This window comes from Corvus moneduloides, chromosome 8 (assembly GCF_009650955.1).
Source record: "Corvus moneduloides isolate bCorMon1 chromosome 8, bCorMon1.pri, whole genome shotgun sequence".
NCBI lineage: Eukaryota > Metazoa > Chordata > Aves > Passeriformes > Corvidae > Corvus > Corvus moneduloides.
This window is the reverse complement of record NC_045483.1, coordinates 25,626,059-25,653,392: the sequence shown is the minus strand read 5'-3', so window position 1 is coordinate 25,653,392 and position 27,334 is coordinate 25,626,059. Positions and strand designations below refer to the sequence as shown.

Sequence of the window (27,334 nt, the reverse complement as noted above, 5' to 3'; positions counted from 1 at the left end):
ACAGGCACTTCAAAACAACTCCCCTCACTCCATCACTAAGATGCTCCCAAAAGAAAGGACCTGCCTGGAGATACAAGGAGCAAGGACATGGTGCTTTTACTGTCCCAGACTGTCATTTTTGACATGGGGACAGCTGGCACTCATCCTTGCAATCTCTTCTAGATGCCTGCTGCACCACAGCCAGTTGCAAGCCCACCATCCCCAGCTCTGAAGTATAGAAGGAGATCACAAATCTTACTTTGGTTGCGCCTCGCTGTCTTTCTCAGCACCGCTTCCTGCATTCGGGCTTTTTCTTCCCTTTCCCTCCAGCGCCTCAGCTGCTCTTCTCTCATCTTGTAGAACAAGATCTGCTTTTGCTCTTCGTTCAGCTCTGCCAGGAGCTCAGGGTCAATATACATATCACGCAAAATTTGCTGCAGCATGGTGACTCCAAAAAAAAAAAAATTTGTAAAAAGACAAGGAAAACAAGAGAGAGAGAGAAACCTCCTTCCAGTTATGCTCACTACAGTGACAAAACCCCACTGATGGCACTCCAGAAAGCAAACTGCAGCAAAGGAGCTCTCCCACACCTGCCTGCCCAGGAGAGGTTTGATTCTTGCTCTGGCCCTTTATGTGCAGGCATATTCTGCTCCTTGTCGTTACAGGGACAGAGCTCTTTGCTTATCTCATTCTCTGAAGGTTGGGACAAGTGTCAAGTGAATGTAAGAAAAAGGAACAGAAAAACATAGGGAAAAAACATAAAATGAAAAGGCTGGGAGGAAAAAGAAAAAGTCACTTCAGTGCTCCTGACTGCAAGCCAGTAAAAATAAGGGATTCTTGATTGAACCCAGCAGCTTTACTCTCTTGAGTAGAAGGAAATTCAACATAGAGAGTCTCAGACTTTCAGGTCAAGCAGTTCCCTTCAGCAGCAATACACTCCCAAGGGTGTGAGTGTTGCCCAGGGGTTTAAAGTGATGTCATGGTTAAAGGTATCACCTACACCAACAATATCTATGTCACTTTGGGAACTGATCTCCCCTGATAAGAGAGGAGTGTGCATATTTTTTCTCAGTCTAGCCTGTTAACCAGTCTCAACAGAGTAAGGCATGTTAGAGGTCATAGTTACCTGGTGTTGACAAATACTGTCACGCAGCAAATTGACTAAAATGCTCTAGAATTAAAAGCAGCTGTAACAGAAGCCACAAGAATCTTGTTATCACTTTATAAATAAATTAATATCAATTAAACAAGACTAAGTTCTCAGCAATTCACACAGATTATGCAAGTCCCGATGTTAATTCATTTTCCACTTGGTGACTGGAGAAAGTTACAATGCTGCTCTTCCAGGAGATCATGGCTTTTTACTATGCAACAGTCTTATAAAAATCGGTAAAAATAACATTTCACCACCAGGGCCAACAGCCACTTAATTATGTAAAAAAACCAAACCAAAGCCCAACACACTAAAAAGAAAACCCTGTGGATGTGGGAGCCTGTTTTCACAGGGCAGTGGCTCAGCTCCTCTGGGGAGGATGGCACTCTGTGGGAAGGGGGCCACTTTGTGAGACAAACCAAAGTGTGGTCACTCAGGGGCATAACAGAACACAGATCACATTTGCAGGCTAAGCCACATCCCAGTGCTTGATTTTTATACAAGGAAGAGAAAGAGCAGGACTATATTTCCTCACGAGAAACCTGCTTTATAGATAAGGATCTGTCAAAGACATATCTGACTTCCATGACCTCATATTCAAAACCATCCTGCTAATGCATCTATTCATATGCCCTTCTTTTGAGGTATGTAAAATACTATTGTCCTAATTTAGGTAGAAAATAAAACTGATATAAATCAAAATTCCAGGAAAGACACTCTATCACCTGGAAGCACAAAGCCAAAGATGCTTCAATGATGCCTTCAGCTGAAACAGGATTTCAGAACCCATCATGTATGGGCTGTAACAAGTGTAGTCCACATGCTACTCTGCAATTCAGGATCTGTCTTATGTACAGATTTTGTCTCCTAAAACAAATGCCTTTATTATTTACTATTATTTTTAAGAAATACAGCTTGGCAAGAAAAAAACCTAGAGTAAGAAAGATTTTGTTATGCTTCTTTATTTTACTTAGGTACAGAAAGGGGAGACCCTGAGGGGGTTGGCTTTCGTTTCTCTGCTTCTATTCAATTATATTAGAGCTGTGCCTCCACATTTTGGCACTAATTGAAAAAGACTCGCCTTTGCAAAGGCTTCGGGGTAAGCAGTTTCACTGTTTTACTCATCTGTCATCATTCTTATTTTATTTTGCTTGACTTCACAGACCAGAAATTAAATCCTGATCAGAAGCTATCACAGTGCAAAGAACAAACTCTTCATCACGGACTATGTGCATTTAAGCATGATAAGTAGCACCATTTCTGAACAGCATTCAGCTGCAGAAGTAGCTCAGGATGGAGATACAAGACAGAGTACAAACAAATATTCGGGCAACTATTTGTAATGTACAATGGGCAATCACACAAGAAAAACAGCAAGAGCAAAGAGATGAAATGACACTTCATGAACAACCCATTGCCTGAAGATTATTCACCAAAAATATTTGAGGATGGTAACCAAATGATCAAGTGGAATTAATCTGTGTGGGAATTTTTTTTTTTTTTTTTTTTAAATAAAAAGTCACATTTGGAAGTGTTATCATCTAATCAGAGCAGCAAATCTGATCAACTGTCTTGTGGTAGATTTTCTTTGGGTAGCATCAATCCCAAAATAAAAAACTGGAAATACAAAGGAGAAGTAAGGAACATAAAGAAACATCCCATCTGACGTAAGCCAATATCCAACAGAAGTAGAAACAAACATCATAAATTTTGCCATTAATTTCTTGTCCAAGGTAAAAAGACTCTGCCTCATAACTCTTGGTCATCAAACTCTCACATGGGTGGTAGTTTTTCATCATGTCTCTCTCTTTGCTTTCACTGCTAGCCAGGTTTGTTTTAAGAGTTACATTCTTTTATGGGATGGAAAGCCCAGGGGATCAGTGAAAAGAATCAAGTTTTTCCACCAGTCCCTTCTTTTCCCTTTCCAGTTAACATTTGATTTGATAACAATCTGGAAATGGAGAGAATGGGAGGAGATAGCTGGTTACCCACCTGCAGATCCCAAAGGCAGAGAGAACCTCAGTCATGCGGGTAAATACTAGGCATGCTTGAAAATCTGATGATCCACTGATCAGAAAAGACTGATGGTGGATTGCATCCCCAGAAATACATGGTGTGGATATTTTGGGTCAGTGAGGTATTTGGCCCAAACTAGGCCGAGCCTATTGTCTTCATCAGGAGCTGAAGCTCTGTCACTAAGAGCTGACAACACCCAACCCATCTATGCTGAGCACCTTGCAGGGCATGAGAGAATTTGACAGCAGGTCCACCTTCCATATACCCTCACCAGAGCAGAAGCACTAAGAAGCAATAAATAACTCAGACAATTAAGTGTAGTCACTAAGCACTACTCCAGTACCTCAAATTTCTTCTGCATCTGACACAAATCCTTTCAGAGTCACATTTCTCCTCTCTGAAGGAATACTCTTGAAGAACCATTAGAAAAATCATTATTGGGCCCCTTTAATACAGTCAGAATGACCCCAAACATGCACTGCAAGGAATAAAAGAAACCTGACTGTACAATAAGTACTCATCTACCCCCTTGTAATAACCATCATGGAGTAGATAGACTATGGAATAATTCCCCCCCTCATTCTTTTTCCAGTCCAGATTATTTTCAAGCCTCTCCACTTGCTCTCCTGCCCACTGTGACAAAACTTCTTAAGGAGCCAGTTTCCTCACTAGCAGTTCAAATGTAAGAACCTTCCTGACTAGCTGTGATCTTTTATCTGGAATGAAATAATACTTGTGTATAAACATTCTATTTCTACACTGCTTGTGTTCCTTCCTGTGGAGGCATCTGTTTAGGTGTTACTTCACACTCTTCCTTTAGTGTTTTTAACAGAAAATTATTTTCAAGCCCACTCCTGTAACACACAGGGGTGCCACAGGCATCAGCACAGCTTTGCTTCCTGCTCACCCTCTTCACTAAGAGCAAGCCAGACACTCAATTCCTCTGTGGAGAACCATCTCTAGAATGATGTCAGGTAAAAATTAACAGATTTTTATACGAGATGTCTACCAATCAAAAATTCAAAGAAAACAACATACTTAAAGTCAAAAAGTGAGAGGTCACAGATTTCCTTGCATAACTAAGAACACATCATCTAACTCTGAACCTCTCCTATCAGAGGGAAAGGAAGAAAACGATTATTCTCTTCTTTGAAGACATAGTCCTATTCAAGAGATAAAAGAGCTGCTTCTCTCTTTGTTATCCCAGTGAACCTGTTGTCTTGTATATGAAATATTCCCAGCACTATCCTATGCCAATTCAAAACTCTATTTTTAACCTAGTAGACACTGATTCTCATTGCAGTTCATGTTTCCACGAATATTCCAAATACATAGATGGAATTTTCACAAAGAAATTGTCATGATCTCTCCTGATTGCGCCGAAAATTAACCTAATCTAGGAGGTCCAAAACAACCTTGAAGAAACACCAAACCTACCATAACAACTCTTGCTATTGCTAGGATTAGCTCATATTTTGTAAGGGATGAGGTTTGCAACTCCAACCAACACAGAGCCAGAAAGCTGAGGGATCGGAAATAACTCAGGCAAAACACAAAATAAAACTTTTATTGCAAAATAATTATTATCTCTCTTCCCTTCCTTTCCCAAACCTGATTAATACATGGACGAATTAATGACTCAGAAAAGCAGGGAAATTTGAAGTAAGGATGCCTGCTTCCTGATTGTGGCCATCCATCATCTTTCCAGCTTTCCTGGGAAGCATTTTTAATAGTTTAGAAGGACAATGAGCTCTCCATTTCTTTTCCACCTCAGTTACCCCTAGTTCAACAGCTAAGCTAAAATCATTACAGAAACATTACAAGTCAACAACCTATACACAAAATAAAAGTGACTATTAATGGAGTTCTTTGTTGGCAGTCATTACCTTACAATAATTGCCACACAACTTGATGCTCTAATTAGTAGCAGTGTCTGCAAGGAACCCAGAGCTGTTTAAAATTTAAGTTTGGAGTTTCCTTTGATCTTAAATGGCACCTTCTGGGATTAGACACACTCTGTCCCACCTCTGGTGTAGCATCTTTCTGGCTAAGCACTCCTCAGCACTGCCACTAGAATCCATCTGCTGGCGAAGGGGAGGGAGGGAGAGGAAAAGGCGCAGAAAAACATTTTTTAAGAAAGGGGGAAATCCTTAATTGGCTAAGGCCTGCAAGTCTCTTCATCCATTTCCCTCCGAGCATGTGCATCTTCCATTCCCTGAACTGAACAGCTCACTGGCAATGCTGATTATTGCTGAGCCAGCAGAACAGCATTTGCACTTGGATTTTATGACACAACCATATAATCTATTTTAGCCATGTCATTTACATAAAAATATTGTGCTATAACCTACACGTTACAGGGGAAGAAAGGGCTGTAATGCAGCTCTCTCCTTAAAGAAAGGGATAGGATTAAGAAAAGAAAGAGAAACAGAAAATGCAGCGATCATGTTTGCCAGACTGTGAACTACATGGCCTTAATCAATTTTTTGTGGCTTGTGTCTTTATATTTTTCTTTTTTTAAGAGGAAGCAGCATGCAGTATTTTAATTTTTCAATTCCTGCTGTGTTAGAATCAAAAGGAGAACAGTAGAACCTGGAACTGAATGTTGCCAGAGGGAGCTGACCATGTAGAAGGGGAAAGGTAAAATTAACATTTGGTTGAGATCTCCTAAACCCTACAAATCTGTCACTACAAAACCAAATATGCTTTGGCACTCCCCATGAACTAGCCTTGTGTCTGATTTGCAAGTTGCTGTTAATTAAAAGCTAGAAAAAACCAAAACCAATTGATAACCATGCCTTCCCCACCTCGTCTGTCAGAGATGGGTGTAATAAAACCAGCCTGGTTTTACTGCATTTCCATAGTCAAGTCTGTGGCTCCCTCTAAGGGCTGAAATGAGTTTCTCAGCAGCACAATCCGCAGGTGGATCAGAATGATTGTTTCCCTGAAAGCTATTCCATTACAAAGCACCACATAAAGCAAGAATGAGGGCATGTTTTTTCAGACCTTCCTTTTCCACAGAGAGCTAGCATCAGTAAATCAGACTACAGCCTGTTTTGCAACATGGGCAGGCTTTGCATGCTCATCATCTTCTCTGTACTAGTTCAAGATTGCTATTTCTACCAGGCGGTTTGTTAATTAAAAAAGAGAATAAAAAAATTGAGATATGTATAGCAAAATAAAAATTAAATAAGTAGATTAAAACCTCATCTTAATGAGATGAAATGCAGGAAGAGAGCTACAAACCAATCCATGAGTAAAGATGTCTTATACTGTCAGTCTTACAGCTGCAAGTGAAACGATGCTAACTGGGGATTTTAATGGTGCAATGAAGATTTACACTGGCAGGAGTCTCATCAGGTGGATGGGTTTTGTTTGGTTTTATTTTAATTCAAATCTGTTATTCCTCAGTCCCACACAGAAATTAGACAACCACAGGTACAGAGAGCACTGGCAGTAGGGAAAGCAAAGGGATGAGAACTAACCCAGTAGTATTTGAAGTCCAGGGCTGCAGACAGCAGAGCCATCTGTCATTACTCCAGTCTCCCAAGGTTAATTCTGTACTCTGCAACATGACTTGCCCTTCAGAAGAAGTCCCATCAGTGATTATTTTTGCCTGGCACTGTGGCAATCCTACCCAGCAAGATTACTTTAGGCCTAACCCTTTGTGTTTCCTGCCACAGCTGTCATACACACAATTACACTGGAGCCTGTGATGCCTTCAAGGTTCAGCACAATTTATTAGAGATTTAGGAAGTAGAGTGGAAAGGGCAGCCCTCCAATTTTTCTTCAAGTTGATAATAGATATTTAAAATTCTGACCTGCATTACAAAGGTCTGAGAAGTATGTAGAACAATATATACTTGATGTTTATTGCTATTAATACACTAACAATAGCATGGCAGAACAAAGAGCTGGCAAGTCCCATCATAATTTCTCAAATGGAGAATGAAGCATCCACTACTAAAATAATTCAGAGTGAAAGCTAGTATACCAAACAGAAAAAAAGCCAAGATTCATGGACAGAATTCATCTGAGAAAACATGGTAAAAAGACTTGCAAGCAACAACTGGTGTTCCAAAAGCCAGGCACTGAAGAGACTTTGCAGGGGAGGGGCAGAAGATGATGACAGAACACTCCCATACACTGCAATTAACTAAAACAGAGTTCTTGGTACTTCACCAACCTCTCCCTGGGATTGTGCTGTCTAATACAATTGGCATATGCCTCATTTACAAAGCAGTAATCAAGCTCTTCAGGCTGGACCCTCAGCTACAAACGTGGAGTACTTGGTTGGCGGGCAGCAGGCTCTACTTAGGAAGCGATTCCAGCTCACTGAATGTCTGTAGGGATCTGGCCTTAACAGATTAAAGGCGCACTGGTAACAGCCTCCAAGGACTTTCTTAGTTCAAAAAGACACGCAGAACGCACTGCCTCCTGCTCCCCTATTTACACTTCCTTGCTCACATCAGGTCCTGATGTTATCCTGCACTGTATGAAACACACCTGTGCTTACACCACACACTGCAGGCCAGCTTTGTGCTGGTTAAGTACAAAATACATCAGCCCATCTGTTTCTCAGCAGAAATCTCCACAGCCAAAGCAGGCCATCCATGACCCTTCAAAGCAGAACTGGTTGCCTTTGAACTCTGCAGGGATAGGCTTTTCTTAAGACTCTACACACCTTTTCTTTTTATTGATTTACCTCTATCTGATCTTTATAATGATCTGTTAACCGAGGAGGAAACTCTAAGTGCAGACAGCTGCCTAAAGAATATTGCTGTGGTCTGCTCTTCTTTCCCTGTCCTTCAGCACACACCTTTCCAGACCCAGCTCTCTGCATAACAACAGGACACTTATCTTCAAGCAAGAATTCTGTATCCTCCTTTATACGAATTATTTCGCTTTGTGTATCGGCAAAGCCCAAAGAGACCCTTGAATTCCATGACCTAATTGCTACATGAAATTATTCCAGCATTTGGTATGTTTTCAGTGAGGTTCACTACAATGAGCTACCCAAGAGATATCGTGCTCTACATTATGTGAGTTTCTTCTCTCAGATACATATTAACTTATGAAAATGCTCAGTAAGTTCACTTTTTTCCATCTCACCATAAGTGCATCAGAAAGTATCATGTGAGAGCTAACTTTCATTAATATACTCCCTGGTACAATTTAGCTGCATTATACATAATGCAGCAGTTGTAGCACATCAACTTCACATCATATCAGACACTGCATTATGGCAGCTGAATTGATTACTTGTGTAATTGAAGGCCACCGATAGGAAAATTTTTAATCATTTAAGTGACTCATCAGCTTTATATACAAAATGTCTTGCTTTAGTGGCACCATGCAAGTGACTTACTTTCAGGGCATAGCATATTTGCCCATTTAAGCCACTTCTTATTCTTGTCATCTTTGCTGGCAATACAATCCTACAGATTTACGAAAAACAGAGCATAATCTGAATGCTGACTATAAAGGATTTCTTTTGCCTATCAGACTCCTGTTTGCAAGACCTGATCAAAATACAGCTAGATAAAAGTAGGGGTTTTTTTTCTGATGGGAGTTTTTGTGGGTTTGTTTTTGTTCTGTTGTTGGTTTTTTTTTTAATTTTAATATTTTGCTCACCATAAGAAGCCAGCCTTTTCTTTGTTCTCAAGAGTCAGATGGGAAAATCCACAAACACTTGTGGTATCATATTGTTGTCTTATTTTTAGCTTCACCTGCTGCCCACCTCCTAAGGCAGCAAAACCTCTGCTGCAAAAAAGTGCCTAACTTCCAGCTGCGGACCACATTTAGCACTTTCCACGTCTATACACTGAGGTGCTGTTCAAAAGTTTAAAAAGCAGTACCTAAAGGATTTTGAAAATCCTTCCCTTTTACTTGAAGTCTTATTAAGACGTCCACTGCTGTCACATACAGTGGAACAAAGAGCAGCTCAGGACATTCATGAAACAAACTTGATTTTTTTTTCTCCGCTCTAATCATCTTCACAGTTTCAAACCACAAAACCTTGATTAAGCCCACTGGCTCATTTTCACAATACAAGCCTGCATAGATTTGGCATTCATATCTGTGCTCCATTCACCTGACCGAAAATACCCTCTTCAAAGTTATTTGCAAAATTATGACAGATCCAAGTTTCACAATAGGGATGTGTCCCTATCAATCCCTTACGGCAGACTTATGAAGTAAGACCAGCTCTATTTCATTCTCTCTGCCCTTGTCACATCCTCAGTCATGAGAGTCACCTCATTCTTTTCCAACAGTGCCATGCACTGCACTTCTTCAGCTTTTTATTTTCTCCTAAGTCTCTGCATTTTATATTTCTGTTCTGTTGCTGTTGCTTCCTGCACTAAGCCTCTGCCCACTGTCAGCAGCTACTGCCTGAGAAGAATGACCAGGTCAAGCAATTTCATCTCTGCTCCTCTCACTGCAACACAGGACTGCAGCATGTCTGTGGTATCCCACCTTTCCCCTCTCCCAACAGGAAGATGAGCACCTCTACATTCCCCATGACCCAAACATGCAGATGCAATACACTTCATTACATTAAACATATTATACAATATGGCCACAAAATTACTGAAGTACCCAGAGGTGATTGAGGAATTTCTTCCTACAGAAACTCTTGCTTTGGTGTAACTAACACTGTACCATACAAGCTAGTTCATGCACAAAGACACATTACATATGTTAGGCAAATATTCTTGACACTTCTGAGTAACAATGGATTTAAGCAGGTTATGCTCCAGGTCTTTCTCTCCTTTTAGTAAGTCACCTTAAGCCACCTCCATGCCCACAATTTAAAAAAATAATATTATTTCTAATTGCTAAACAAGATTATTTTCACATGTTCATCTTCAAATTCTTTGAGTACCTCCTTATTTTACCATGGTACAATGAGTGAGCTGCCCAGGGGGTAGGTGATGTACCACTACCAGTGTTTTGTATTTTTCTACTCCCTCACTGCTACCCATATGGATCTGCAGCAGCAAGGATCTCTTCCATTCCCTGCAAAGCATTGGAAGACAGAAACTGCTGTCAAGTGCCCTCAGAAATTTGGAGTAGGGCTCAAATTCAGCCACCAAAGTACGCTCAAGTCATGGGCATAGTTGTGCCTGCAATGGTGAGAGCCTCCAGTTGAAAACCATTCACAGATGGCTGCAGCTGCTGTAGGTCCATTTCCATCCCAGCTGGAATAACCTTTGTTAGCACATGACCAATTCAGGTCCTGTCATATTTTTAGGATTCTGATGTCTCATACTGAGGTTTACTTACCCCACTCCACACCAGCAGCTGCCTTCCTAACACTCCCTCTCTTCTCTTCCACAGAGTGCTTGCCCCGACCGCACAACGGAACAGCTCAGAGCTCTGCTGCGCTCACACCGCCACGCACTCCAGCAGCCTTCAGCTAAGTGTTCTGCTCCAAACTACAGAGCAGCGCACTGCTCTTTATCCTCAGCCTTCTTTCAGTCCTCTCCTCACAATTCCAAAGCCCAGCCCAGGCTGGCACACAATCCCACGGCCACTGTCTGTGCAGCCTGTGGCCCAGCTCTCCGTGCTCGTCACAAATCTTCCGTAGAAGCTGGGCTAACGCTGCCCTTTAGTGTGCTGCTACCTCCCTGCTAGACTTGCTAGTTAGAAAAGATCATTTATTCCTCATGAGAGCAAGCAAGAGAGCAGGTCAGCTTCTGAAAGTGAAGGTGAGGCTCGGGGAATTCATCTCACAGTCAAAATAACAGCACTTGTGGCTCCAAGAGTGAACTCTGGAGGAAGACCAGGTCCCTCTGATTTGACTGGTAAAATGTGATTTATTTAGTAGAGGGGGGAGTTTTTTACATTAATACTCTCGAGAGTTTCAACTTACTGATCCAGTAGGTTACATCTTATGGATACAAGCAGATCCTTTGACTAAATTATACTGATAATCATGAGTCCCTCAGTGAGATGAGTCATACACTGACATGAAACAGGTTAATGAGAACTTTTTAATTTTTCACTACTGGCACTACAAAGAGTTCTTTGCAAACTAAATTAACCATCAATTCTGAGCACTAGAGTGCTCCAGTGAATCACATGAAGCCACCTCATTTTCTCCAATGAAATTCAGAAAGGTCATAGATCTCACATTCAGCCTTAAGAACAAATACCACAGGGATAACTGGCTGAAGGTATAAATGGCTTGTGATGATCAGAATGATCCAATAGTCCCTGCTGGCTTATTTACTATGAATCTATAAACTCACCCAAGAGTGAGACAGACTGCTCCTAAGTGGAGCCGTCATCAAGCAGATCAAAGAACTCAGCACTTAAACAGGATAAATGCCAGAAGGCACTGGAGCCACGCAGGACTTGTACCAAAAATTTTATTTTTCATCCTTATTCATTTCAATTAATAGTTCTTATAACCATAATTATTATGGAAAAGAAGAGAGTTTTCTGTCCTTTTCTAAATTTTATTGGAATTGCCTGCAGATTTTTCACCAGCAGAGCCCCTGCTTTGTTGGCCCAGTTGTTAAAGGAAGACAGACTGGAGCAAGCATTTGACTTTATGCTGTATAGTCAGCTTTAGTAAAATCAGTGGGATTAGCTAGACTGTGCAATACTATAGAGCTTTGTAGGTCACTGAAGAAATGGGATCAGACATTGCATTTTCCCTGAAAAAGCACAGTAGCTACCAGGGACTATTATGTGATATGTAGGGGAATACAGGCCAAGCTCTTATCCCAGATATAGCCCTTAGGAAGCCACAGGGAAGTTCACAAACCCAAGCAAACATTCAGCTGAAAGGCCAAAAAGCTACAAAGACCCTCTAGAACAGGCAGGTTATTTGGAGAAAAAATGCACACATCCAAGTCCCTGTGGGCCAAGAAAAAGTAGCCAGAGCACTGCAACTACCTTGAGGCTTCTCTAGGCTACACAGGAGTTTGAACTGCTCCAACTCCACTCCAGGCCCTTCCCACAGTCCCCAAGGCTATACAAAGATTTTGGCTCAGCTAAACAGAAAACTGGTCCTGGAGATTGTATCTTACTGCATTTTCTCCCTTTCTATTTAGCCTCTTTTCCTATGATCCTACAGAAATACTCAGAGACCATATTTCTTTAGTTGTTGTTGTTGTTTTACCATAACAAAAATGCTGCATTAAAACTTATTTTCTAGAAATCAAATCCACTGTAGAGCAAGATGGGCAGTGTTTGCATTCTTTAGGAGGGATAGTGCAGACATTCAATATGTAAAACAGAGACTAAATGCCTATTTAGAAAAAAGAAAACAAGCTGCAAGAGGATGCAGATGGTTGATACAGGAAGTCAGTTTAAGGTCACAGCTGAATTTAAGGTCACAGCTGAATTTAAAAAAAGAAGGAGAAAGGAAAACTGTTACAAACTAAAAATAAAATAAATAGACTACACTGTTTCAATAAAGCAAGGGCCCATATTTTAACCACTAATATTTCATTGTAATCTAGATCTCCAAACAGAAGCTATTCTGGACAGGTGGAAATTGTGAAATTGCAACCAAGATCCAGATTTCTGTGATGTTTACCTTCCAGAAATTCATTACCTTCCAGACTGACTATGGTCTATTTTTCATTATGAGCAAATTCCCTTTTTTTTAAATTCAGCAGTAGGTTGAATACAAATGGGGTTCTCTGCTGCTGGTATATCATTGTATCTTGAAGCTCTTATATTTCAACAAACCAGCTTGTACCATTAATGATGTCTGAACTCGTAGTATGTAAAGATATTTTATAATTTTTTTTCTAAATGTTCAATAAACAAAATCATTTATAAGGATATGTTTCTGTATTTACACGTCTTCACACAAAGACGTGTGATATCATATATGCGCCTCCACTCAAAAGAAAAACCCTAATTTCATAACTTTTTATGTCTAATGATATATTGTCATCACCAAAGTGGAATGAGGTGAAGAAAATCCACAACAATCTCAGAACACACTCAGTTCTGAGCATCATATATACTTGCACATATCCTTCCCTTGCCATTTTTCTTTTTAAGTTCATGTGTATCAGCAACAGATCTTTTTTGTGGATTTACAAGGCATTTTACAGGCTCTTCTATGCCCTACAAAGTCAGAAGCTCAGGTAGTTTCAATCATTTCTGGTTTTCTTTAAAGAAAAAAAAAAAAGCAATTTCTTTACCTTCCAAGCAACTTTATAATACTATAAGCAAAATGCACGAGCCCTTTTCTCTGAACAAAGAAGGTGATGGATTGCTTTGCTGCTCTTCCAATATCCAAGAATAGGCCATTCTCCACTCAAATAATGGAGAAGTATTTCATTTCAGGAATCTGTCACAAGGAACAAGCATGGCTGGGTTCTCTGTATCTTCCAGAGTCCCTGCCAAGGTCAGCTGGAATGATCTTCCAATATCCCTAAGCGAGGACTCAGGTCATTTTTTATACAGCTGAGCTGTAGGACCTCTCTGCTTCCTTCTCTTGACATTACAGTTTCCACTGCCTCAGGAGACAGAGAGCTGGAAATAGAGCACCTCAGAATTTGTTCAGTGGGTTTTGAATCTCTCTTGAGCCTCAGCATGTGCAACTAAAGGAGAATCAGCCTAAAAAAACCTCCACCTATTAATGAAAACTATTGGAAGCAAACCCTCAAATACTCAGAGGGCCTAAGAAAGAATTGACACCAAAAATTAATCTCAGCAGTGAAGAAGTTCCTCTGATCTCCATTATAAACTGAAAAAGAACAGCAGGATTTATATAACAATAGGTAATTAAAAAGTGGCATAGAAGATACTGAATATTTCACTAATGTTAGTTCTTACAGTGTTGTTTGAATTCTGCAGTCAAATACATGAGTTCTCTGAGCCTGACAGAGATAAAGCACAAATAACTGAATCTAATGCCTGCTTCTAAGCCTTTCCCCTGAGCAATAAATGTACTAATTGCAGAAAGCAGGATCTAGCTTTCCTTTTGTGCTCCACATGTTGTCACACATGGATGGAAATAATTAGCATTTATCAGAAAGGTTTTGGCTCAAAAAAGTTCAGTGAAAGCCTAAGTATTTTGGAGACTTATCAATACACATTTCATAAAGAAAGGCTGGTTGGGGCTAGGTCTATCTATGAAAGTGAGACATTCTCATTGCTCTGGCCCTAATACTAAAATCTTGGATGTACCTGAACGAATTCCCGTCTAAACCTGCTCTCAGCAGACAGTAGGCAGAACAGAGGAGTGTGCATTGCAGCCCGTTCCCAAATCAGCTTGTATGTAGAAGAAATGTAGAAAATGTAGAAGAAAATGAAAAGTCAAAACCTCAAAAAACTTTCCTGAAACCAAGCTTCTGTTGTGTAGCCAGCATTTATTGTGACACATGTTATGAAGCAAATTATCTTTTTACTGAACCAGACTGGAAGAATGAAAAATCTATAGCTAATTTAAAATCTGCCTGCTACACACAATATCTAAAATATTTTCCAAATGCATAGTGGCAGAACAGTTCCCCTAAACAAGGGATTTGTTCAGTTGCCCTCCAGATCATTGATACTCCCTTAACTATTGCTTAGTTTCTAAAAAAGTTCATTAATTTTCCCTCAGAAAGTTTCTTACCAAGGTCCTGAGTTAAAAAAAAAAAAAGGATTTGAAAGTAAGTTACATGAAAGGACATGACATCTCCGAGCCTCAAGAAAACTAGGGAACCCACAGAAAAGTTACTATCCCCTCTCTCTCTTTTTTTCTCCCCTTTCTTTTTTCACATGAATAAAGTCTTACTGTTAACCTCTGACAACTTAGGATTTCTGCTATGCTGTACATTGCAGCCAGAGAAACAAGGAATGGAAACCTGGCCTGTACTCATGATAATAAAGGATTCTTAGATAAAAGAGGATTGCAGTGGTTCATAGTTATACTGTCCTTTGGTCACATAGATCCCCAGCTCCTGCCCCATGGGGCAGAGCTCAGGAACACGTACTGAGGTTGCTTAGCATTTACTGCCTTAATGCAATTCACAGATTTCTGATTCACTACAAGGACTCACTACCTAATTACTGAGGCCTCAGTACTCTAGGGAGAAAGAGAAATATTAACCCTGCTTTAACCCCTTCAACAAAAACCTGCAAAGAAATAAATCTGAGCACGCAGCAGTTCAGACACAGCTCCATCCGTGCAAGTCTGTGCCACGGCCTGAGGAGTTCCATGGGCAGCAGCATCTGCACAAACCCACCAGACATGAACACAACAGCAGCAGACTGCATCACAATAAAGGTCTGTGTTGGTCCACTAGGACTGAAGTGCAAGACTGACAAAGTAGAAGTGAAAGTCAAGAGTGTGAATGACCTTCTGGACTGAGCTCACAAATCATTTGTCCCAACAGCACTCCTTAAAATGTGTGAAGTGAAGGACAGTAAATCCAAGCCCACTGTGCACGGAACTCTCACTCCTCAGCACGAAGTGATTTGGTCATCATCCCGACACTACTGATGCTTATGCCTTGGAGCTAACCTGATTTCTTCTGTGACACTATTCCAGCACCAAACAAGACTAAGAATAGTGTTTTGAAAACTCTGAGAAACATTAGCATGCAGGATTCATAAAAGTGACTCACAAAAAGTAGAAACCAGAGCATTGCAGCATTACCAACAACTTGAATCTTCACATGCAAGCTTCCCAACTAAAGTCAAACTCTGCCAGGATCACGAACTATCATGTCTATTCCTGTTAGTCATTTCTTTGCTTTCCAGAAGCATCTCTTAGCAATGAGGACTGAAATGACTGGTATTTTTCACCTTCCCCTTTTCTTAAATAGGGTAGTTTCTTTCTGGTTCCTAAAATCACAGACTTCAATTCCATCAGGTCTCCGTGCATCACAGGAATCTCCAGATAAGCTTCTTTGAAATGGGAGTCAAGGGAAAGGCAGGATATGGTGGTGGTTTCTTCCTCGGTTGAAGACACTCAGGCTGACAGGCATCTGATGCTTTCCATTTGGTATTTTTGTTCTGTACTAAAAAGCGTAAAAAAATCTGTGAGTGTATGTATATTTTTATTGCACCAGCACCACACAAAAGAGAAAGCAAGAAGTGGTGCATAAAAATTGCAGTAAGGGAGAACAAAGACAAAACTATTGAAAAATACATAGGTTTGAAGGAGCCAGATACTTCATGGAGGCATAGAAAAGGACACCTGAAGTACTACTGACTGTCATTACTATAAGTGTTTCTGCTTTTAATTAATTAGGAATACCAAGCTAAGCCAGTCTGAAAGTGAAATAACAGTGACAGCAGCAATTCATACACTTATTGAACAAGTCTTTTTTCACCATCAGGAAATGTTCAATTTGAGAATATGACCATTAGGTATACCCAAAAAAAACCACCAAAAAAACAAAAAACCTGACCTAACTGCCAGAACTCCAAACATGGTCCCTGGATATGCATAAATTCTCTCTCTAGTGAATACATAGGGACCAGAGTGCTCCATGTACATAATGGCAATTTGTCCTGGATTTGGTGATACCTGTAGCCTACTCAGACCTGGAGTTACAAGAGAATTGCAAAACACCAAGAAATACAGGACAAACAGCATGCTCAGATCACATCCAACATGCACAAGAACATGCAGAGTAAATCTAGTGCACAATAGATTGTGCTTCTTTTCAGGAAATCTTGGACAGAACTCTGGTAGCTGTAATTATGTGTTTTTACCTATAAGAATATACCATGATTTTCATAATAAATCAGAAGTGTACCTCTAAACTCAATAATGGTATTTGCTAAGATGGATTCCCCATCAATGTACTTCAGAGTAATCTGAATTGCAGAGAGTAATAAATCTCTGATGTCCTCCACACAGCTGGAGCAGCACTGCAGCATGCCAGGAGGTGCAGCCACACCTCTCAGAGCACTGTGAGTTGTGCCCTGCTCCCTGTGTGGTGATGTGTCCCCATGAAAAGGATGGCACTTGCTGTGCATCTTAATGTGCTGCTGTAGATCAGCTTATTCCCAATTCTTTCCCCAAAGCAGTTTACTGAAGCATGACCACAGGCTCCAGCTTCTCCTCTCAGATATGCTCACCCTCCGCTCCAACTCCTCCATTCTCCCTTCTGTTCTGTTAGCTTTATTTTCACCACAGTTACAAAAGTTTCACACTGAGCAAGTAAAATGATGGCTCCTTTTCTAAAAATCTTCTGATGTTTCCCAAAATAACTGTATCTACTAGACCTGTGAATCAGACCAAAATACCCTTTCACTAGTATTCAAAGGCAAAGATAAACAGTACTATATATGAAATCAGCGCATGTTCCCCAGGGCAGAAAGTCCTTTCCAAAAAACCTTTTTCTGGTATTTTACTGCTCAGAGCAGTGCAGGTACACACTGTCCACCTTTTTTTTTTCTCCTAGAAAAAGGACAGTTTACTTGAAGCCACAATCAAATGAATCCCATTTCCACCTTGTAAAAAATTAAAGCATCAAATTAACCCTCAGATGAGATACATCACACTGCAGAATTATTAGATTAACTTAACTTAAAGCAATCCATCAACTAAGAAAGGAAGGAAGACTCATCCATTTATTCTAGATAATTTCTTTTGCTGAAAGGAAGCTTTTTCATTGGTATCTGCAGAGAAAATATTTTCTCCCTGTCTATCAGTCCTGGGATGTGTCTAGAAGAGGAGGCATAAATACAGCTCAGGTCCCCCAGGTGGAGGCCCAGCTTTACCTCAGAAGCTGTAAAAGCACAGGGTCTGCCTGAGACTGGAGCACATTGTCCCTCTCAGCAGTACTGACCAGTTAATGCTTCACCAGTGCTGAGGTTGTTCCTCACCTGAGGAGCAGGAACACTGCTGGCTCCTCTCACTGCCTCTGCCACTGACCCTGTGCCAGGTTACTGATGAGGTATCTTTTGATTTTTCAGTTTGGCTGTAAACTTTTCCAGTGCAAAAATTGCTCCCTGTGCATTTGTACAGCACCCACCATAATCAGCACCTGATACTGGTAAGAACCTCATGCAGTGTCTCTTACAACAGATTTGCAGGATTATGTGCAAACAGAAAGAGCATTTTATCTTGACAGTGCAGTTCTATAAATTTGGATTCTCATATTTTGTCATAATCTTTGAAACTGATTAGTTTCCATATAAAATCACAGTTCATTTGGCACAGGATTTCCATACCTGGCTGCTTGCCAGTGCTTTGTGCAGTGTTATGAACCTCTCTTTCCCCATTAGTATTCATTGCAGCAAGATGATGAATGACACTGAAGATGTGTTTATCTGATGTGATTTCTTACTTGTCTTCACCCATTTACTAGATACCTCGTTTTGTTTCCCTTGTGGTCTTCAATCTTTTACCAAGGAAAGATGTTAATTTTTTTTCATTATTACCATTTTCTACATATCTATGAGCCTGATCCAGGTTCTTTGAAAAAATTCCTATTGACTTCAAAACACACTGGAACTGGCTCCTATGGAGGATGAATGTGTCTGGTATGTCTAATGCTGCAGTACCGCCTCCTACTCATCCCCTTTTGGTTCTTGTCCCTTTTGGGGCTTCACACTTTACCAGCTCTGCCAAAAAAATGCTCTTGCTTGCATTTCAGAGATATCCCAACCTCTGGCCATGCTGACAGCATGTGGCAATCCCGCCTAAGCCTCAGTCTGCACTCTGACCTCAATAAACAGTGGTACCTTTGATACCCCAAAGCCAACAAGAACCAGCTCATCTTGTCAATCTCTGAACCAGCAAGAAGGTCTCATCATTTTGTGACATGAAGCTTAATCCATGACTGATCCTTGGTCCCTTTTAAGCAGTCAAGCATACATGCTCTATTTCTCCAGCATCTGCAAAAAGCATTTTTTTCTGGATGTGACAATGCAAACACAGTGCAATACACACAAGAATTTTCCCCATTACAGGATGTAAGGTAGCAATCTTTACCTTAGGACTATTACCTTCACCTTTTGTTTTCCAAATCATATGCAACTTTGGAAGACATGTCATTTCAAATGGAAAAAAAAAAAAGTCAGAAAGAATTCAGCTCATCCTCCCTCTCCATAAGCCCAGTCAAAGGGAGCAGCTTCTTAATTATTGAGCAAGAGAGTCAGTAAAACATCTCCACCTCCTTTACAGGATCCTCAGGCTCCAAACTCATTATCAGATTGCTTTTTAAGAGTCAGCAAATTAAACTCCCTCCAGCGTTATAATCACCACAGTGATTATAATTCCATGGTGCAGTGAAGTTTTAGGATGCTACAGACTTGCAGCCACTGTTATAGCCACAGACACTGCAATACACAGCCCCCACCAAGCAGCACCACACTGGGAAGCCCAATCTGCTTACTGGAACAATCTTTAAATAGTATTAACTGGCAGACAGCATTTCCTCTAACTCAGGCTGCAGCAGGGGTTGTAATGCATCCTGAATAGAACACAGCACATGCTTCTTAAGTTGTCCTATAACTGGCTCTTATTTATTACAGGTTCGACTTTCCCATAAAATGGGCTTAGGCAACATAAAAAAAAAAACAAACCCGGTACATTTTTTTCAAACTATTGCTCCCAAAACAGCATTGCTTTTTTGAGAACCATTACAAAATAATAATTGAGAATATTTCAGAAAACATTCTACTTGATCAAAAACAGTAAGCCAGAAATAGCACCTTCAGGCTCTAAAGTTTCCTTTAGAGAAAAAAAAAAAAAAAAAAAAAAATTCTCTTTTATATTTTAGCCATAAACTTGAAAGGTGAGTATGAAGAATAAGAAGGGCTTGGACCATGCTTTCTCAAGGGCTTAGCACCTGCTAGGTGGGGTCCAGGTATGGATGAAATTTGGCTACACTTTAGAGTCAGCTTCTAGGAGCACTCTTAAATCTGGCTGTAAGTAGATGCCAATCAATCTAGTCTGTCTTGGAACTCTGTCCCTTATTAGATTCAATAATCACTCTTCTGAATGACAGCAGAGGGAAATACAGTATAAACTGTTTTGAAGATCTGAAAGGTTCTCTCCCAGAGTGATAATTACTATGTTTCCATTTCTGTTAATGACATCTAAGAACTGGAAACAAAAGCCGTGGTGGAGGATTAAGTAATTATGGAGTATTAGATGCATTTGAAGAGCAGGGTCACAGAAAAAGGCAGGAGGAGGAAAGAGTGAGCATGCTGTGGGCTGCTCATCAGCTTGAAAGCTATAAAATATTCTCCCTTATTCACAGCTTGGGCACTGCAAAGGACACAGACTCACAGATCAGCTATTCTTTATTGTCCCCATTCTGGAGAGCTACAGCTTTTATGGGTAAGTAAAGTTCTTGTTAACTATAGATAGATACAATCTCTACTATGTGATTCATTTTCTCTCATCTAGAAATTGCAGATGTGTGTGACAGAAATAGAAAACTAATTTAGGATCATTTAAATATACAAGCGTAGGTCTATGTTAAATGCAGTAATATAGGAGACCTAAAATTCTTGCGTCTTCTAATTCAAACAATACTTAACACTTATAGTCACATGAAAATACAGGCTGGTTTAAAGAACACTAGCAAATTATGAGAATGGCAATGAAAAGGGAACTTAAAGCACTGGAAAATGATGAGTTCTCATGAAATTTAAGTATTTGAAAGAACTAAAATTCATTCTTCTCTATTGACAGTACAACATCCATCAAAGCAAATATGCTCACATGTGCCTCTGCATACATACTGCACTTTGCCAAGTGCTGCTGGAAGGACTGGAGCTGCATTTAAGTGGTCCAGCCTTTGAATATGCTTCCTTATGACTCAGCCCTCAGGACAGGCAAAGCTGGAGAACAAGCCCTTGGCTATGATCTTTCCATGTGAAAGGAATGCCTTTCATACTGCATTTAAAATACACCTTTGAGACTTTAATTTCCATTAGTCTCCAGATCATTCCAAGGTATTGGTTAACTGGATCAAAGGGTTCAGTCTTCCACCTTCATTCACATGATGGCAACTCACGTCACAATTGGACCTTGTGACATCAGCAGAACTAATCTTAGTAATACTCAGTATGTTTAAGGGCAAAATAATCTGTCTTTAAGAGCAGTATGACAACTGAGCAGCCATTTAGAGTAATTATCTTCCTAGTCAATTAAATAATTATTCAAGCAAAGTTAAACATCTCAGTAGTTGTGGGACACTGATAAAAAAACAGGTCAAAATATAACTTAAAAGGACCTTAAACAGTCAGAGAGATGGGAACAAAATATAAGTGGACTAAACCAGTATTAGACAGGCAGTGCTTCTGGCTAAACTACCTCTATTTGTACAGGGTCATTTCTGCAGGACTGACTTTCTATTGCAATTCAGGTGGAGATAGCTGAACTTGGTGGATTGTTTCTTCTACTCCTACATCATTTATGTGTACCTGTCCCACTTTCTGAATGTTCTGCTCAGAAGGCTTATCCTTTTGATATATTTGCTGGTCGTGGCTCAAAGTTTTTATTCCCACTTTTGTTCCTACTCTTTACAGCCTGCTTTTGCTCACACAGCACTGTTTGTGCTGCCCAAGTATGAAACTTTGGGCAGCATAATAATAAAAAACAACAAACAGAAACCCATACACTTCTAAGTTCAGGTTTGTCAAACTTACCTTTTCTAAAGAAACATTTATTCATGTAAAACCATGTAAGAATTCAGGCAATTTTTAGATGTAAGCTGTATTACCTTCCTTACAACTAATACTACTAAAGCCAGCCTGGACAATATTACAGATTCCTTGTGTGTGCAGTTTTCAGCATTCCCCAGCACCTTGCCATTTGCTTCAACAGCATTATAAATCCATAATATATCAATACCATAGGGAAATCCCACAGCTGCTGCTTTTAATTCAAGTTGTTTGGGTTTTTTTTTTTTCCTTCCGCATTTTAAATCATTGTGTCAGATGCACTTTAATTAGAGTCAACAAAGCTTGTTGCTAGAACCTAATGAAAATTCAGCCACTCTTACTCTGTAGAACTAGAAATATTCTGCACCAGAGTCAATAAAGCCATCCTGACCCGTACAGGCTGCAGGAGGGCAGACAGAGTCCCAGAAGCAGTTTTGAACTAACTCCTCAAAGGCTCTCAGCCTCATTTCTGAGGTGCTTTGTGAAACAAAGCTCTTACACTTGAGGAAGGATGAGATTGTGTCTGAGGGCCCATAACCTGTATGTGTTTCCATCTTCTCTGTTTCTAAGGACTTGTTTGCATCACAGGGTCACCAACAATCCAAAAAAAAAAAAAAAAACCACACCACCCCTCTTCTTGCTCTGTTGCAATCCAAGTAACTTTTAATATCCATTCAGCTAAAACTATCACTCTTGTGCTTTGGGATCCTCTCCACACACATTAAAAACCCTAAATTAAATAAATAAAATACGGTGCTGCTTGGAAAGAGCTAAATTATCTTTTCACTATTCTAATATCAAAATCCAGTTTTCAGGGGGAGCTGTTTTGTAATGGAGATATAATTTAAATTAAAATCTATACAGAAAAAGTACTTCATCCAGGACCCAGTCCAGGAAAAGACAGTGCAGTATATTGTTATTTATAAACTGGAATGGGGACTTTGCTATGGTGCTTGGTAGTCAAGAGTGCAAAACTATGTCCTGATCAGTCTAGAAACATTTGGGAATAAAAGCAGCTCAGCTTTACTGAAAGACCTGTAGAAACTCCTTCAAAAACATCAATTCCAGAAAGGAAGAACAAATACCCATTTGAAAGAAATTAGCCCATGTTATAAATTAGAGAATATTTTAAGGCTATAAGAAATATCAGAAGTTTTTGGAATCAGCGCTGTTCAATGCAGATGTTGAAATATTTAGCATCCCAAAACTATTTTATCCAAATAGTTTTATCATTCTTTAACTTACTTGTGCAAAAAAAAGTAGAACAATAGGAAGAAATCTAGTCAGAAAGTAATTCAGCTAAGATGCACAAGCTCAGCACAGCAAAAGAATCTTATGACTTGTTCAGAGACAGTCCCTCCCTCCCTATATTAAACATTTCTTTTTCCTTTTCTCCAAAGCCCCTCCCATACACTTCGATAATTTTGATATTATTAAAATTATTTAGATAATTTCTAATGATTGCAAGCATTTCTTCCAGACAAATAAAAGTGAGAGAAACCTGCCAAGATTTTGGAACCTGATAGTGCTAGGTACTCTCAAAAAAGCTTACACAGCATTATGTAAACATATACTTGTCCAGGAAAACCTTACTGCGACCTTCAGTGCCCAGGTAACACCAACCCACTCACACAGCAGAGCTCAAACCTACTCACACAGCACAGGTAACCAGGTCAACATGATTAAGTTAAACCAAACAAAAAATTACCCAGCAAAAAAAATACCAGATTTTCAAAATTGTTAAGACACCTGTGTCCATCTGCATACATCTAAAATCTGATCCTTCTTGCTCTGCTGGGAACAACCATAAAAGTAACACTTTATAGATATTGATAAAGTGATGCACCAGTAAGCAGATTCTGCTGAGCAACTCAGGTTTGGAGCAGAGCTCTGAATTATAAGTCATATCTTACAGCAACATGTTACTTGCATTAAGCACCAACAGAGCTTATAAGGCCATAACTTTTCAAACGTGTGTCAGACTTGAGAATGGTCTTTTTTTACAGTACAAAGTCTCTTATACTGCACAAAAATAGCCAAACACACACACACACCCCCATTAAGCAAGAAAAAAACATTCCTGGCACATCCACTATGCAACCAACTTTAATACTGTGTTCCAAGGATCTTCACATCTCTCTCAAGTTATAAAATGGGTCAAACACACGTCAGGATCAACATGGTAATACTCAGCACTACAAAATTGCAGACAGCGTCACAAAAAAATTTACATTTAACAGAATTTAGGCAAATTCCCACTGCTGTCCACTTTATTCTGGAGACCTCTGAAATTAAAAAGACACCTCACTCCACAGGTCATACAATACCCTTATCTTCAACAGTGCAGGAACAAAATCCTCCTCTCTCAGTGTCTTTTTCCAGATCTTGAGTGGAGTCATACAAGCAATCAGCAAGAACAAGACAGGTGCAGGTGGCAGACAAGCTGCAGACAAAATATACTCTTTTTTTGGTGTTGTACCAGAGAAGCAAAGAGAAATGAATGCCTTTCAAGGCCAACAATATATCTTTGTACTACAGTCTCTTCAAACAACATTTGTCACACACAAGCAGAACAGACAAATGCTCAGGCCTATGAGTTTACTTGCATAGAAGCAATCATTAATTAAACCCTAGAAGTTCAGGAATTTTAATCTGGACAGTGGGACCTTTGTGCTGTGCCTGTTTAGGTGGAGCCCAGGCACAAAAGGCCAATAATTGCATTTGCTTTGTTATTTATCATCACTCCATACAGCTCTCCTGCCACTGGGCTCCCTGGCAGGGCCTCCTTGCTCTGCCAGCCGTGCCCATGGCTGGGTTTCCAGCCCTGTTTCCTGCACCCTGCCTGGTGATGCACTGCACACACGTTCTGGCTTCTGCTGTGCATCAGCGTGCTCCAGTAACACCCACACACCAACCAAAACACCTGCAGCCAAGCAGGGCTTTGCAACAAGTCCCTGTTCTGGTTCACACACACTGCCATGGCCAGGGATGAATGGCCCTGCTTCACTGCAGAGGCAGCAGACACTGGGGTCAGGGATGGAACATCTTCCCAGCTCTCCAACCCACCATCCTGTGCCCAACACCCACTGACATCTTTCCTTGTGACAACACATGCTGGGCCTGGACACTGCAGCTTTCTTGTCACTGTCCACAGTCTCCAACATCCACCTACGCTCCCAAGAGACTGCTTAGCAGGGAGAGATGAGGGCTGGGCTGTGGCTTTCATACCAGCAAAAAGGCTTATTTTTTCACAGCTGTTTTTTGCTTGGCTAAAAAACCCCTTGTAGGATTTGTCAGCCAAAGGAAATTAGTGTTTTCTCTGCCATGGAGCCTAATTGGTTTTGCCTCCACTGACAGCTCTTCAAGCTAAATTTAGGGAGCCAGGAAAATGAGGCTGAATGCTCTTTGGCTGAGACTATGGCATACTTCCCATACAGACACGATAACCGTAGGGAAGGGTTCCTTTAAATCACTTTATGCTGCAAAACTGAAGATGTATATTAACTGTGTGATCAAAGGTATCTTTAGAGACCAACATCATTCAACAAACGCAGAAAATTAGATCTCCAGTGAGCAAGACACAGATTTCATTTGTTTCTGTAAATGAAGCCAATTTATCCCTAGCAGTCACAATTTGTCTGATTGCTTACCTGCTCACATATAGCTTTGCTGTACTGACAATTTACTCCTCTTTCACAATGCATGATGAAATCAACACCTCCTGGAACCAAACAACTGTGAAAGAAGTTGAACTTTGATTTAAACCATCAAGTTTTCTGACCTCTTGTTTATTAAAAAAAAAAAAAAAAAAAAACTACCTGAAAATATTACCCAAACACAGATTGTGCTGATGGTGCTTTACTTCTTGCTTTTGAGCACAGCACATTTGTGGCTATTCCTGCTAGCATAACTTCCAGCCTTTGGATCTAGAATTTCCTTACCTTGCATAATGAATTGGAGCATCTGAGAGCTCAGGCTCAGCATTAGCCTGTGAAGTTGGTCTATATCAAACAGACCTAGTCCCTAAGCACTAAGTCACAGTTAAATCATCAGGCATGAAAAAGGCACATCCTGGTACACAAGTTTACAACATTTTGATACCCTTACACTGAAGTGAATTTTATCCCTATTCTCCACCCCTCAAAAAAAGGAGTAAGTTTAACAGAATACAATTAAGCAGCTTTTCATGCTATAGGTCATCTCTTTGGCACATATGTTCTCCCTGACTGCACTTGGCTGGCTTTCTTTTGACTTATCTCACTGACCTGCTTTAGGTTATCATATTTTTCCTCTTATCTGTTTTCAGTCAGGGTTCTGCAGCCATTTTTCTCATTGACTCCACAGGGCATTACATCAGCCACAAGCCAACAGGATCTGCTTTCTACCCACAGCTTTCCTCATACACATTCTTTCCTGTAGTCCCTCCTTGGTGGGAATTCAATTATCTGAGAATAAAGCCAAAAATTATAAAAATATAGAGTTGCTTTCCCCCTCCCAAACAATCTTCATTTCACAATCAATCACCATTTTTTCTCACAATAATAGTATATCAGTATGGGTTACCACAAGACTATCAGTATCTCCTTTTACTAGGGCCTCTTCGGAGCCTGCATTTCTCTACTAGTTTTCTGAAAATTTCTTCGGGCCATCTCAGTTTCTCACTGTTAAGGAAGAAAAAAGCCTTTGTTTATGCACTTAGAGCTTCATACTCCAGTCATGCACCATGAAACTCTTAAGCTTCAACCGTACAATTCCCAACCAAATGATGCAACATTTGTCCATCTCCTTTCACTGCTTCCATTTCCAACTTCTCCATTCACTCAGTTTCGCTCAAGTTAGAACTATGCACAGGTTCTCAAAGGGTGTTATCAATTGGAACCCCTTCCTGCATCAGCACACTCTTCTTTTGAAATCTCTCTTTTAAGTTTTTTCTGCTCACCACCCCTTTGCAGCACCCTTTGTCTAGCAGTTGGTGTTCAGGCATTGAAAATCCAACACTCTGTATCAAGCCATGGAAACCAGATGATGACCCACTTATGTTCCGTGCCTCTTTTCTTCTTCTACTTTACTGCTAGGTGATTTCTTTATCTCATTTTCAAAAAAAAAAAAAAAAAAAAAAAAAAAAAAAAAAAAAAAAATGCCATGCATGACACCACATCAAAGAGAGCATTTGTGGCTCTCCGATCTGATTTGCGACAATTAAGAGAATTTTAGTCATGGATTATAGAAAGTTTTTGTAAATCCCTGTGATTAATAGAGAACATTAACGTAAGTACTAGCCAGCCAGGCTTAAATTCCTGTCTTCATCATCCTTTCAACCTGTGGCTCACGCTAAACACTAAAATCTCCTTTGAAACCTGCTGCTTTCTCATATTCTTTGAATAGTAAAATGTTCAAAGGTCCATCCCACAGGATCACAGGCATTGAACAATACTTTAAGGAGTTCAGGATGGGCCAATGCAGTCCAGAAAGGCTGCAAAAGCAAGGGGCAAAGGCTAGATTTTGGGGACAACACAGTGGGCTTTCCTCTATTTTCCAGTTCTTGGCAAGAGGTATTTTTAAAGCATGCTTGGAAACTGTTATGTGTTT

At 40.2% G+C, this 27,334-nt stretch overlaps 2 protein-coding genes across 2 annotated transcripts in view; one reads left to right on the top strand and one right to left on the bottom strand.

Annotated features, from left to right (window-relative positions):
* SH2D4B (SH2 domain containing 4B) overlaps positions 1 to 14,372 on the bottom strand; it is a 72,843-nt gene extending 58,471 nt beyond the window's left edge. Inside the window, exon 1 of the mRNA XM_032115809.1 lies at positions 239 to 14,372. Within this exon, the coding sequence (XP_031971700.1) occupies positions 239 to 422 (184 nt within the window). The 5' untranslated portion in view covers positions 423 to 14,372. The remainder of the gene's footprint in view (positions 1 to 238) is intronic.
* Positions 14,373 to 20,057: 5,685 nt separating this feature from the next.
* Positions 20,058 to 27,334, top strand: part of LOC116447107 (rap1 GTPase-GDP dissociation stimulator 1-like) — a 31,686-nt gene continuing 24,409 nt past the window's right edge. The window contains exon 1 of the mRNA XM_032115808.1: positions 20,058 to 20,414. Within this exon, the coding sequence (XP_031971699.1) occupies positions 20,279 to 20,414 (136 nt within the window). The 5' untranslated portion in view covers positions 20,058 to 20,278. The remainder of the gene's footprint in view (positions 20,415 to 27,334) is intronic.